This window comes from Chrysochloris asiatica, unplaced genomic scaffold, assembly GCF_000296735.1.
Source record: "Chrysochloris asiatica unplaced genomic scaffold, ChrAsi1.0 scaffold00098, whole genome shotgun sequence".
Taxonomy (NCBI): Eukaryota; Metazoa; Chordata; class Mammalia; order Afrosoricida; family Chrysochloridae; genus Chrysochloris; species Chrysochloris asiatica.
In genome coordinates this window covers 5,220,466-5,233,250 of record NW_006408616.1, presented here as the reverse complement: position 1 = coordinate 5,233,250, position 12,785 = coordinate 5,220,466, and the positions used below count along the sequence as shown (strand labels likewise).

At 38.9% G+C, this 12,785-nt stretch overlaps 1 protein-coding gene across 1 annotated transcript in view; it reads left to right on the top strand.

Moving 5' to 3' along the window:
* The window catches only part of BCAT1 (branched chain amino-acid transaminase 1, cytosolic), a 93,854-nt gene that overhangs the window by 59,938 nt on the left and 21,131 nt on the right, over positions 1-12,785 (top strand). The window contains exons 5-6 of the mRNA XM_006866976.1: positions 2,145-2,308; positions 8,643-8,785. Coding sequence (XP_006867038.1) covers positions 2,145-2,308; positions 8,643-8,785 — 307 coding nt within the window. The remainder of the gene's footprint in view (positions 1-2,144; positions 2,309-8,642; positions 8,786-12,785) is intronic.

The following is a 12,785-nucleotide window of genomic DNA, read 5'->3' as shown; positions in this document are numbered from 1 at the left end:
GGACATAGCGTCAGGAGGGACCAGTCGCTGGAGAAGGATATCATGTTTGGGAAGGTGGAGGGTCAGAGAAAAAGAGGAAGACCCCCAGCGAGATGGATTGACATAGTAAGTGGCAGCATCAATCGGCTCAAGTTTGGCCACAATAGTGCGGTTCGCCCAGGATTGGGCAGTGTTTCCTTCTACTGTGCATAATAAGGTCTCTATGAGTCAGTACCGACTTGATCATAGCACCTAACAACAATAATAAAAACATGACTTCAAAGCATTCCTGAAATGAAGGTATCACTATACTTACTTATCTGATATTTGTGATATATTTATGTTTCCTTCCCAAACAGTGAATCCCAAAACAGTGACTGAAGCTTTAAGACTCCTCATCCTTTACTGGTAGGCTTGTTTTTTAATCCCCATCCTATGTTAAAGAACCAACACAAATAAACAAAACAGCAAATGCTGATGTGGCTGACTAACTCTTGGTCATGGATCATCCATTGTTCATTTGCTCTGTGGTCTTCAGCCCTCCTGGGTCCTCGTCTTTGTATACAGGGTTCACGGTGTTAGCAGCACATTTCTTAAGGGCTGCTTGCTTTTCAGACATCATCAGTGAACACATAACACAAACACATGTTTTATGCTTCCTAGATTGTACTTACCTAATTCTTGATAATTCTGAGTGACTAGTGGGTAAGCAGTACAGAGAGGTATAATTGCAAATCAGAAAAGATACCTGAAAGTTCATTTTCAGACAGTTTTCACCAAATGTTGTTGTTAAGTGACATTGAGTTGATTCTAACTCATAGTGACCCTGTATAGGTTTTCAAGGCATGACTGGTGGATTTGAACCACCATCCTTGAGTTTAGCAGTCCAGTGCTTATCCTACGAAACGGCTTGAATTGATTCTTTTTCTTTTACTCATATCCTTTCTGTGTCAGCCCCTCCAGGCAAACCAGCTCAGGGAAAGGCTGGATGCAAGAGGTGACTGAATCTCCCAGGACACTTAACATCATAGTCCTGATGTTTTCGTATTTCCTCTGGCCTCCAATTGCACAGGATAGCTCAGCAACTTCTTGCCTTTAAATATTTAACCCTCAAAACATTCCTTTGGGTTTCTCAATTTTCTTTCTACTAAACAAATGATTCTAATTGCTTGTAACTCTGTAGGAATTTGTGTTCTTTTGTATTGTTGGCTTTCCTGGTGTTTATGGGGAAGTTGTTTTCTATCTTTGCTATTGAGGGTACAAATTGTGGAGTCATTGAATACCTGCCTTTTTTCCCCCAAAGATGTCTGTCTTGTTTAGACTCCTGGTGTAGTGCTATAGGACCAACTCTGGACTTAGAAATACAAGCCGACAGTTCAAATCCACCAGGCTCTCCTTAGAAACCTAGACAGGGTCACTATGATTTGGAACTGACTTGATGGCACTTAACAAAAACAATCTTATTTGGAAAGAGCCCTGGTGTTGTGGTTGGTTACATACATGTTTACTGCTACTTGCTACATTGACAGTTCAAACCCACTAGTGACTCTTCAGGAGAAAAATGAGACTGTCTCTTGCACTAGAGCTTTACAGAAACTTCTATATAGCATTGTAATGACAGTGTATTTAGTTTGATTTTTAATCTTGCCTGGTGTCTAACTTCTGTGAATTACACACTTATCATGCCTGACCAAATCAGGTATGGTAATGGCATACTCACTAACCACCCTCCTGCTAGAGAAGTGGTCACTTGGTTGTGGGGATGTTAGAGAAGCAAATCTTAATTTTTATCCCAAAAGAATATGCCTGAAAAAAAAAAAAAAAGGATATGCCTGGGTTCTTCCCTTCTTCAATTCCCAATCCATGTTATATAGGTAGTTACTTAAAAATATGTTTCTCCTTTAAAATCCTACTGAAAAGAAGGGGAAATTACAATTTAACTTTTCTCCCCAAATCCTAAAAGCTCAGAAAACAAAACAGAAAGTAATCCTATTCAATATTTTCTTCTTTAAGACCATTAGGTTTTTTGTGGGTCAACCTTTCAAGTACTAGCTGTTGTTTTCAGGTGGTCCTTCTGGGATACAGTTTGCAGACCTATTCTGAAATTGAAGGCTGGAGCCTGAATTTTAAATTACAACTGTGCTTTCTTTTTCACTTGATTACAGACTTCTCTTGGAGTCAAGAAGCCAACCAAAGCCTTGCTCTTTGTAATCTTGAGTCCGGTGGGACCTTATTTTTCAAGTGGAACCTTTAATCCAGTGTCCCTGTGGGCCAATCCAAAGTTTGTAAGAGCCTGGAAAGGTGGAACTGGAGACTGCAAAATGGGAGGGTAAGAGAAGATCTTTGTCTCTGTCAAAAGAGAGTCCTTCCCAATCATTTAGTTTAGTCATTTCATTCCAATGAGGGTGTACACAGTCAAGAACAAATACATATATGTGTTTTATGCTTAGCTTACAGCATTTGAATGTACTAGTTGCATAAAGAATAACCTGTGGTTCTTCATAAGGAACAAATGTTGGATATGAAATGTGGATAAGAGCTAAAATAAGTAACGAAAGCAGGAATAAAATTAGTACTTTGAATTCCTTGCCCCTGGATGCTGGTCCTCTTTGGCTGCAGTTGATGGTTGGCGTAAAACAGCATCTGGGGTTGTGGCCACAGCTCTCAGTTGGCTCAAAGGAATCATGTCTGGGGAAGGTGCCTGCTCATTGAAGTGCTGTCTTCATTGCCACAGATTGGAGTCCCACCTGCTGCCAACTGGCTGAGGGACAGCCCTGTGTTGGCTCTATCAGACCAGTCTCATCGCCCATATGTAACTGGCTGAAAATAAAAGAGCATTTGAGAAGTGTTGGACAATTTCAGGGGTGGACTTGGCTGTGAATTGGCAATCCCTCTCTGGGTGAACAAGAATAGCTGGATTAACCAGCATGGGCTCTTCGTTTTATGTATTAAGCATCGATGTGTATCTCATAACAGAGAAGCAGTAGTTCTGGAAGGTGACTCAGTGACAGTCTTCCAGGCCTTCATACAAACAACATGTAGATTTGTGGAACTTTGGGAGAGGCAATTGATGTGCTGCTGGGATGTCAAAGACTTTGACCCCTCTATTAAGTTGTTAGTGTCATTGAGTCTATTCCAACCCATAGCAACCCTGTGAGCTTGAACCACCAACCTTGCAGTTCAAACGGCTTTGCAGTCTGGCGCATTAACCCACAACACCACACCAGGACTCCTCTATAGTCTTCTTGAATTTCCTTTTTCTTTTCTCCAAAAAATTATATAAAATTCTCTGTCCTGTCATTCTTGTTGACAACTTCTGCTACTGCATTCACTTAATGGGTAGAAACATCGTAATGGAATTTTTTTGGAGAAATCATAAATTCTTATTAAGTTCTAAAAAGCCACTTTCTTTTCCTTCTCATTCTTAGTACTACATTATGTGTTAGGCTAGCCAGGTTGAAAACCGCTTTTGATATCATCCTGCTTTTATTTCACAGAACATATATCTATGTGCTACAAGCTCTGGTAGCGTAGTGGTTATGAGTTGGGCTACTAATCTCATGGTCAGCAGTTCGAAACTACCAGCAATTCCATGGGAGAAAGATGAGGCTTTCTGTTCCTGTAAAGATTTACAGCCTCGGAAACCCTATACAGGGTCACTATGAGTCGGAACCGACTCCACGACACACCACCACCAACCACCACCACCATGTCTAAGCACCACTGCATACCATGTATACTACTTTGTTAAAATTTCACATACAGTGCCCATTATAATAAACTACAATCTTGACAAAGAGGTAACAATAATGAAAAATAAAATGATGAAAAAAAAATTTTTTTTTAAATGGTGGTGTTGTAGGGTAAGACTGGGCTGTTAATTTCAAAGTTACCTGGTGTGCAGACAGACTGTTCTTTATGATAAAGATTTAGATGACATAATACAGTGTTATAGAATACATGGTCCTGACAGAGAAGACTTACAGCCTCAAGAACCCTATGTAGAGTTCTTAGGGGTTGGAATCTGCTCAGTGGCAGTGGGTTTGGATTTTGGTTTATAAGTAAATTTAAAAGGATCACTGGTGGTGCAATGGAGTAAGCATTGGGCTGCTAACTGAAAGGTCAGGGTTTCAACCCACCAGCTGCTCCAAGGACAAAAGATGAAACAGAATGTTGTTCTGTTAGGGGCTGTCAGGTTGGTTCTAACTCATAGTGACCTTTCGCATAACAGACTGAAACACTGCTTGGGCCTGAACCATCTTTACAATCATTTTGGTCTACAGACCTATTAAAACTTAGTAATTTGACTCATTAGGTTTAGGTGAAGCTGACTGGGAATGTCTCAGGAGATCAAGAGGTTAGAGCAGATACATTGTATCTCATAAATAAAAGCAAAAATAGCAAGAGGGAAGACAGTAGCCAAAAGGATGGCCATTGGGCCATTTTACTGCCATATCCAAGAAGTTTAAAATGTTCTGTTATGCTTTGAACCTGAAGAAGTGCAGGGAGGAAACGTGAATTTGCATTTAATATCATTCTATTGGGTTGGCAAAGATAGTTGGAAAGCAACCTTAGACAATATAAGTAATTATTTCAACAATGACCTCCCAAACATTTTTTAGGATCCCTGAGGTATTGAAGAACTATTGATTCTCTTAACTTTGAGAACTTTCTTCTTTCCACACAAGTGCCTTAGACACTAATGACTTAAGACCAGAGAGGTATGGGCTGACATAAAAAATATCATACAGGAAGAAAGTAAATGGTCACTAAGAAGACAAGAAAGAAGAAAAAGATCAAAATGCATTTGAGAAAAGACTATGAAACTTAATCTCCAGCATAGAGATAATTAAAGAAAATGGAAGAAATGAGGAAGTCAAAGAGCTGAACAGAAAATTTCAAAGGGCAGTTTGACAAGACAAATAAGTATAATAATGACATGTGCATAGAACTGGAGTTAGAAAACCAAAAAGGAAGAACACATTCAGCATTCCTCAAGAGGAAAGACTGAAGGAAAAATTCAATAATCAACTTGAAATAGTCAAAAGAAGATGGAAATGCAGAGAATTCCTGTGCCAAAAAGGCATGACTGATACTCAGCCATTTCAAGAGATTGCATTTGATCCAGAATCATTGGTACTAAAGGAAGGAATCCAAGGTGTACTGAAAGCATTGGTAAAGAACAAGGCTCTGGGAACTGATGGAATACAAATTGAAATCTTTCAACAAACTGAGACGGCACTGGAGGCACTCACTCATCTATGTCAAGAAATTTAGAAGACAGTTATCTGGCCAACCTGCTAGATGAGATCCATATGTGTGCCCATTCTAAAGAGAGGTGACCCAATGGAGTGCAGATACCATTAGACAATATCATTAATACCACATACAAATAAAATTTTGCTAAAGATAATTCAAAAATGGCTGCAACAGTTCATTGACAGGGAAGTGGTTCCAGCCAGATTCAGATGAGGACATGGAATGAATTAATCATGAATCACAGCTTTCAATATGGCTTGTGCTTCAGTGTAAACAAAATAAAAATCCTCACCACTGGATCAATATATAACATCATAATAAATGTAAGAAAGATTGGAGTTGTCAAAGACTTCAATTTGTTTGGATCTCCTGTCAACACTCATGGAAATAGGAGCCAAGAAATCAAATGATGAATTGCATTGGGCAGATCTCTTGCAAAAGATCTTTTTAAAGTGTTAAAAAGCACAGATGTAATTTTGAGGATTAAATTGCCACTGATCCAAGCTGTGTTTTTCAGTGACCTCATTTGCGTGTGAAAATTGGACTATGAATAAGAAAGATTGACAAAGAATTGATGCGTTTCAGTTATGGTGTTAGAGAAGAGTATTAAAAGTACCATGAACTTCTAGAAGAACAAATCTGTGTTGGAAGTAGTACAACCAGAATGCTCCTCAGAAGCCAGAATGGCGAAACGTCGTCTCTCATACTTTGGACATATTGTCAGGAGGGACCAGTCCCTGGAGAAGGATATCATACTAACTAAAGTGGAAGGTCAGTGAAAAAGAGGAAGACACCCAACGAGATGGACTGGCACAGTGGCAGCAGCAATGGGCTGAAGCTTAACAGTGATTATGAGCGTGGCCCAAGACCAGACAGATTCATTCCATTGTCATTATGAGTCAGAATCAACTTGATGCCACCTAACAACAACAAGGAGTGATTGGTGGGTTTGAACTACTCACCTTGCAGTTAGCAGTCTACTGCTTATCCTACAGCACCACACTAAGACTCCAATGTAATCATATAGTGCTTTTTATTCTCAGCTTTCAGTTAATATTCTTTCCATTGCAAATCAGAAAACTAACTCAAACCATCTTAAGCATTAGAGGAAGCGATTGGCTCATTTAAGTAGAATAGTAGCAGTGGACCTGCTAGAGGCTCAACACATTAATGCCAATTCTGTAGTGCCCTACAGGTAGACAAACACTGTTTAATTCCCTCCCTCTCTCCTATCCTCTCCCTTCCATCCCTCCATCGATTGTTGTAGCTTCTGGCTCTGTGTTGAGTGATTGTGGACATAGTATGCATATACACAGGAAACAGCAAACTTCCATTATACCAAATAAGCTATTCCAGAAGAAGGAAAAAAAATCTTTCAGATTCTTATATTAAAATGAGTGACTGAATGAACTCTAAGAAGAATGTATATGAACAGCTTAGTTCACATGCCACACCTTAATATAATTATGGCCAGGGGCAAGATGCTATGATTGTCAACTGAAGAAGATTGACTTGGCTCCAAAGGAAGGGTCATGATGTTATAAAAAGGGAATCTAGTGGGAAAGGAAACTGTATAGATGAAAATGCAGATATTCACTGTAATATATGCCTCTCTTGCTTAATTCACTTTCATTAGAAAGCACTTAAACATTTCAATCTTGCCTATCCTGTAGAGTCAATTCTGACTCATAGTGACCCTATTGTTGTTGTTGTGAAGTGCCATTGAATCGGTTCCAGTCCATAGCGACCCTGTACAGGGTTTCCAAGGAGCAGCTGGTGAGCTTGAACTGCCAACCTTGCAGTTCAAACAGCTTTGCAGTCTGGCGCATTAACCCACAGTGCCACACCAGGACTCCTACAGGATAGAGTAAGTCCGCCCCACGGGGTTTCCAATGTAAATCTTTAAGGAGCATACTGCTGCATCTTTTTCTTACTGAACAGCTAGTGGGTTTGAATGGACCATCTTTTACTTAGCAGCTAAGCACTTAACCACTTCACCCCCAAGCATCCATTTTAGTCTTACCCAAATGTTAAAGAGATAATTTAAATGAGCTAAAGATTATTTTTTTACAAGGTTGCATGAATGCTTTGTAGTAGTTGTTGTTATTAAATGCTGTTGAGTTGATTCTGACCCATAGCAACCCTATATAGGGTTTCCCAGGAGCAGCTGGTGAGCTTGAACCACTGACATTGCAGCTCAAACGACTTTGCAGTCTGACACATTAGTGTCACAGTGCCACAAGTAGTAGCTGTTTATTTCTTTCTCTGTACTACTGGGATCTGTGTTGTCCAAGGGTGGCTCTATGGCTTATTTCCTAGTCCTGACTTTCTTAAGGCAATACTTCTCCTATTTATTCATAAATGTTTTCTACAAATAAGGGAGAGTGAATTACGTGATCGGGGCTTAGGGAAGCAATCAAGTGTCATAATTCTTTGAGGACTGTTCTGTTTTAAAAATTCATCCATATTTTGTAATGCATCTCACCATTTTCTCATTTAAGTTAAATAAAAGATAATAAAGTCATTACTAAACTGACATTCTAGGAAGATGTGTCATGTTCCTTTGATTTTTAAAAAAAAAACAATTTGATGTGAACGCTGCAAGTTGGGAAAAGTGAACTTTTGGAATATGTTCAGAACAAAATCAAGTTTTTTGTCCCACCACTTAGGAAATGTAGACTGTGAATATATTAACAGGTCTCAGTTAAGAAAAGGACCTTTGGTAGCGTAGTGGTCATGAGTCAGGCAGCTAACTTCAAGGTCAGCAGTTTGAAACTACCAGCTATCTGCAACAGAAAGATGAGGCTTTCTGCTCCCGTAAAGATTTACAGCCTCGGAAGCCGCATGCAGGGTGGCTGTGAGTCAGAACCAACTACATGGCACAGTAACCACCACCACTACCAGTTAAGGAGGCAAAGACTTGGTGAATTACTACTTACTTGCTCTGTGATTTGATATAAATTGCTTGTCTAAGTGTCATCCAAGTCTTATTTTCTCATATAAACAGTGAAGATAATAGTGACTAATAATATAGTTCATGAAATAGTTCATGTAAAATTGCTTGCCATGAATTCAAAACACTCATAACTCAACTGTTAGCATTACATTGCCTGTGTTCTTATATCTCTACTTTTCAAGTTAGGATTTTTAGGATTCCAAGTTTCTACTTTCCTTCTCTTAGATGAGTACAATTAGATAAATCTTTTGACGTCTGTAATGAGGTTTTTTGTTTTCTTTTAAATGTTACACAGAAAGGATATATATTAAGATCATAACATGTTGACTACATCCACATATGAATTAAAGACTTGAGGTTTTAGTGTATAGAAGCAAGGAAGTTGGCAGATGGGAGGGAAAGAGAATGATATATATGCATAATCATTATGTTTCCTCTTTTTCAAAAGGAATTATGGCTCATCTATTTTTGCCCAATGTGAAGCAATGGATCGTGGGTGCCAGCAGGTTCTGTGGCTCTATGGAGAAGATAATCAGATAACCGAAGTTGGAACTATGAATCTTTTTCTTTACTGGATAAATGAAGATGGAGGTAATCCACACAGGTTTTAGCTCTTTGCTATTTTTCATGGGACTGGGGAAAAAAGAACTAGAACTTTAGAATAAGGGAGTTACATAATCCCCAAAGCTAAGAACCAGAGTGGTAGGTATGAACGAAGTTTACCAAAGTTATAAAGGTTTTCCGTAGCTTTTGGACTCTGTTCTTGTTAGGTGCCTTTGAGCTGAGTGACAGTGTAGACATGCTCCATAGGGTGTCCTAGGCTGCAGTGTTTACAGAAGCAGATTGCTTAGCTGTGGTTTTTCTCCTGTGGAGCCACTGGGTGGGTTTAAACTTCCAGCCTTTTGGTTTAGTAGCCACCAGGGTTCTTGTTTTTGGCTCTAGAGATATTTGTTGAGAACAACTTAAGAGATTTAAGTCAGTACTTTCTTGAAGATCTTGTGTTATAGACTTAGAAGCTATATAATTTCCCATGATTTGAGGATTTGCTGCTTTATCGCCTCTGTCACCATCTTAACATTTCTCTCATCAGAACTCTCTTACATTTGGAGGTTTCAATTACATTTACTGTGTGTAAAATAGGTCTCTGGGTAGTGCAAATAAGTTGCACTTGATTACGATTCTGAAGGTTGACAGTACAAATCCACCCAGTGATCCTATGAAAAGCTGGCAATTAGCTTTCCTAAAGATTAACACCAAGAAAACCTGATAAAGCAGTTCTACTCTGTAACACTTGGTGGTGGTGGGGGGCTTGATGACAATTGGGTTTTTGGGGTTGTTTTTCTTGTTATATGTACATGATCTATTGATTCTGTTGTTGTTGTTAAGTGCAATTGAGTTGGTTCTGACTCATAGTGACCCTGAATAGGGTTTCCTAGGAGTCTCTGGTGTGTTTGAACCACCAACCTTGTGGTTCACAGTCCAGTGCCGATCCTACAGCACCACACTAGGAGTCTCGTATGGAATTTAATGTGTACTCCTGCTTTTAGCAAATGTGGCCATTCTTTTAGCAAATGTGGCCATTTCTATATATTTTTATAGTCTATCGAAAGCCTCCAGATTTACTTGGGAGCTCAATTTGATTAAAGTACATTTTTTTTTTTTTTTTAAGGGTAGGTCAGTTGTCTTTTGAGATTGTATACCTAGATTCTCATTCATGCAATGACTTTAATAAATAAGTCTACTGTAAAAATAAGCACTTCTCTACTGCTTATAATATCTAGAATGTTCATGCCCTCTTTACTACTTTTGTTTTGTGAGATAAGTTCCCCAAAACATATGAAGTCTCAGTATGGGTTTGAATTAAATCTTGAAATGATTTCTTTTTACTTTTCAACAGTTATAGTAGCTTCTATTGCTCTTGTGTTATTTGGCTACAAAAAGAGGAAAACAGTGATTCAGAATCAGAGCTATGCACTAATTTGAGGGTTAATTATAGAGATGACCAGCAAGATGAATCTTATATTCCAGTTAGTGGTAGGAGGGCCAGAAGGTGTGGCTAGTACACCTTGTTCTGAGGTCAGCCATTGGTGATCTTGGCCTATGTAAAGTCAGATTACAGACCATGCTCACTGTATTTAACATTGTTTAATAACAAATTTTGTACTGGAATATTTGTGATTTCTAAATTTGAGTTTTCTGTGAGTTAAAATTGATTCAACAACAACTGGCTAAATTTGAGTTCTTGTATTATTTTTTATTTTTCACAAAGTTTTTGAAGCTCTCTCATGTATCAAGATCTTTGCTTGAAAGCTAGCAGCCAGTGTTGAACTCTGTAGATAGAAGATAATGGATTGGTTCAATTCTTCTTACCCTCTCACTGGGGTGGGTGGGAAGCACAACCCAAAGTGAAAACAGTTGCAACATACCTTATTTATGAATGGGAGATGTCAAGGTTTAAGCATAGTCAGAATCAGAGCTACATGACTTAACTCTAGAAGCATCATAAATTGCCCGGATGAAAAATGACTCTTTATCCAAACAATGACTGTGTGTTCTTCCACCATGACTTTTAAAGGTTGAAACAGAAATCCTTGATTTTTTTTCAATTCTTTTCGAAGTATACAAGACCTTAAGAGTTACCATTCAGATTATGGTCACCTGAGATAACTTGAGCCATGATTTTAATGTTCTATTTCAACTTGGAGTGTTCTATGAACAGACCAAGTAAAATTTTAAATTAGGAGAAATGATATATGTTTACATAATATTCTGAGAGAAGTGAATAGAATATTGAAAGTAACCTTTGGGCTAAAATAAAAAGATGGAAATTACTCTTAAGTTTGATTTATATCATTTACCTTTAGGAAAATACAAGGATAATGAGTTGAAAGTCAGCCTTGCATTGCCTTTTAAGACATTTTACCAACAGGAGGTAAAATGTAACATATTACCATCTTTTCCTAAATAGCCACATTGTTGTTTTTGGACAAGAAAGGTAGATAATCCATGTTTAAAGTACAGTGTTGTACACAATAACTATATGTGGTACTTGGACTTATAACTCATGTGGGTTTTGATTCTATAACAGTTAACTGGTGGGAAGACCACACAGCCTCCATTCTGTTTGATCCTTTTGATGAATAGTTTGACACATGCATTTGTTATTCACTATTGGAACCAACAATTCAATGGTGTCCTGGACACTGGGGATACCCTGAAGAATAAGACCCAGTCCTTGTGGTGGAATGATCACAATTGATTAAAAAGATCATGGTTTTGAGTGCTGAGCCTTCTCAGGTGCATCAGCATTCTACCTGGCTCTGCTTAGCGCCCTCTTTCCTCAGATGTCTGTTTATCTTATTCTCTTGCCTCTTTCAAGTCTTTGCTCACATATCCCATTTTCAGTAAATCCTTCCTTGATCACCCAATTAAAAATGGTAAATATTATTGGCTACCCAAAATGAGGGAACTACAAAGGCAAGAAGTGACTGGCTTACAAGCTTTCAATAGGGAACCGAGCTCCAGAGGATACAGGGAAAGGTAGAATCTCCACTGAATTGTTTCCAACCTGTCTGGATGGGATTGATAAAAGGTGAGGGGGAAAGGACTCCTGTAGTTCAGTAGGGAATGATTGCTATCAGGTCTGACAGTGAGTGTTGGAAAGGTAAATGTAAATGTTTGGTAACAAAAGGAGGGGAATGGCTGATTTTGCAGTCCAGGATCGGAGATCCCTGGAACCATCAAGGGAGAAAAGAGAAGTGCGAGAGACCCTGACCAGGGAGGCAGTGACACTAGGGATGGAGGCAGAGATGATGACATGGACAGAAGGAACCGCTGGGGACTCTGGACTTTGGGAGGGAGAGGGGCTGTGTGCTGGCGGCTAGGGGGCAGGCATGTGGGGTGTACCCTTTGGTTGTTTGATGATTCATGCAGGGATTGTGATCATTGCAATGAAACAAAATATGATAGGATGAATGTAAAGATAAAGTTCACTCATGTAAACTAACACATAATTTACAATAAAAACAAAAAAAAAAAAGGTAAATTTTCTCTTCCCCCAGCACTTTCCATCCTCTCCCTGTGTTGTTGTTTTCCTCCATAGTTGACAAACATAAGAGTCTCTGAGTGAGCAAATGGGTAAGTGCTCTACTATTAAATGTAAGGTTGGCAGATCAAACCCACCAAGAGGTACCTCTTAAGTAAAACATAGAGGTTGCTTTCCAAAGGTCGCAGCTTTGAAACCTTATGGAGCACTTCTACTCTGCACACATGAGGTCACCATGACTTGGAATCAACTTGACAGCAACTAATAGCTGTCTAGTGTCTATTTAATACAATAATTATTTGTCTGTACTCATGTGGCGCTGTAAGATTAGCACTGAACTGTGAATCACAAGGTCGGCAGTTCAAACACACCATCCACTCCTCGGTCACTATGAGTCAGTAATGGCTCAATGATACTTAACAGCAACAACACCTACTAAAAAATAAGCTTGGAATTATAACATTTTTGTTCACTGCTGTATCCAAGGACTTAGAATGAACTGTTCCTGGTAGGTACTCAATATGGATTTGTTGAATAAATGAGTAA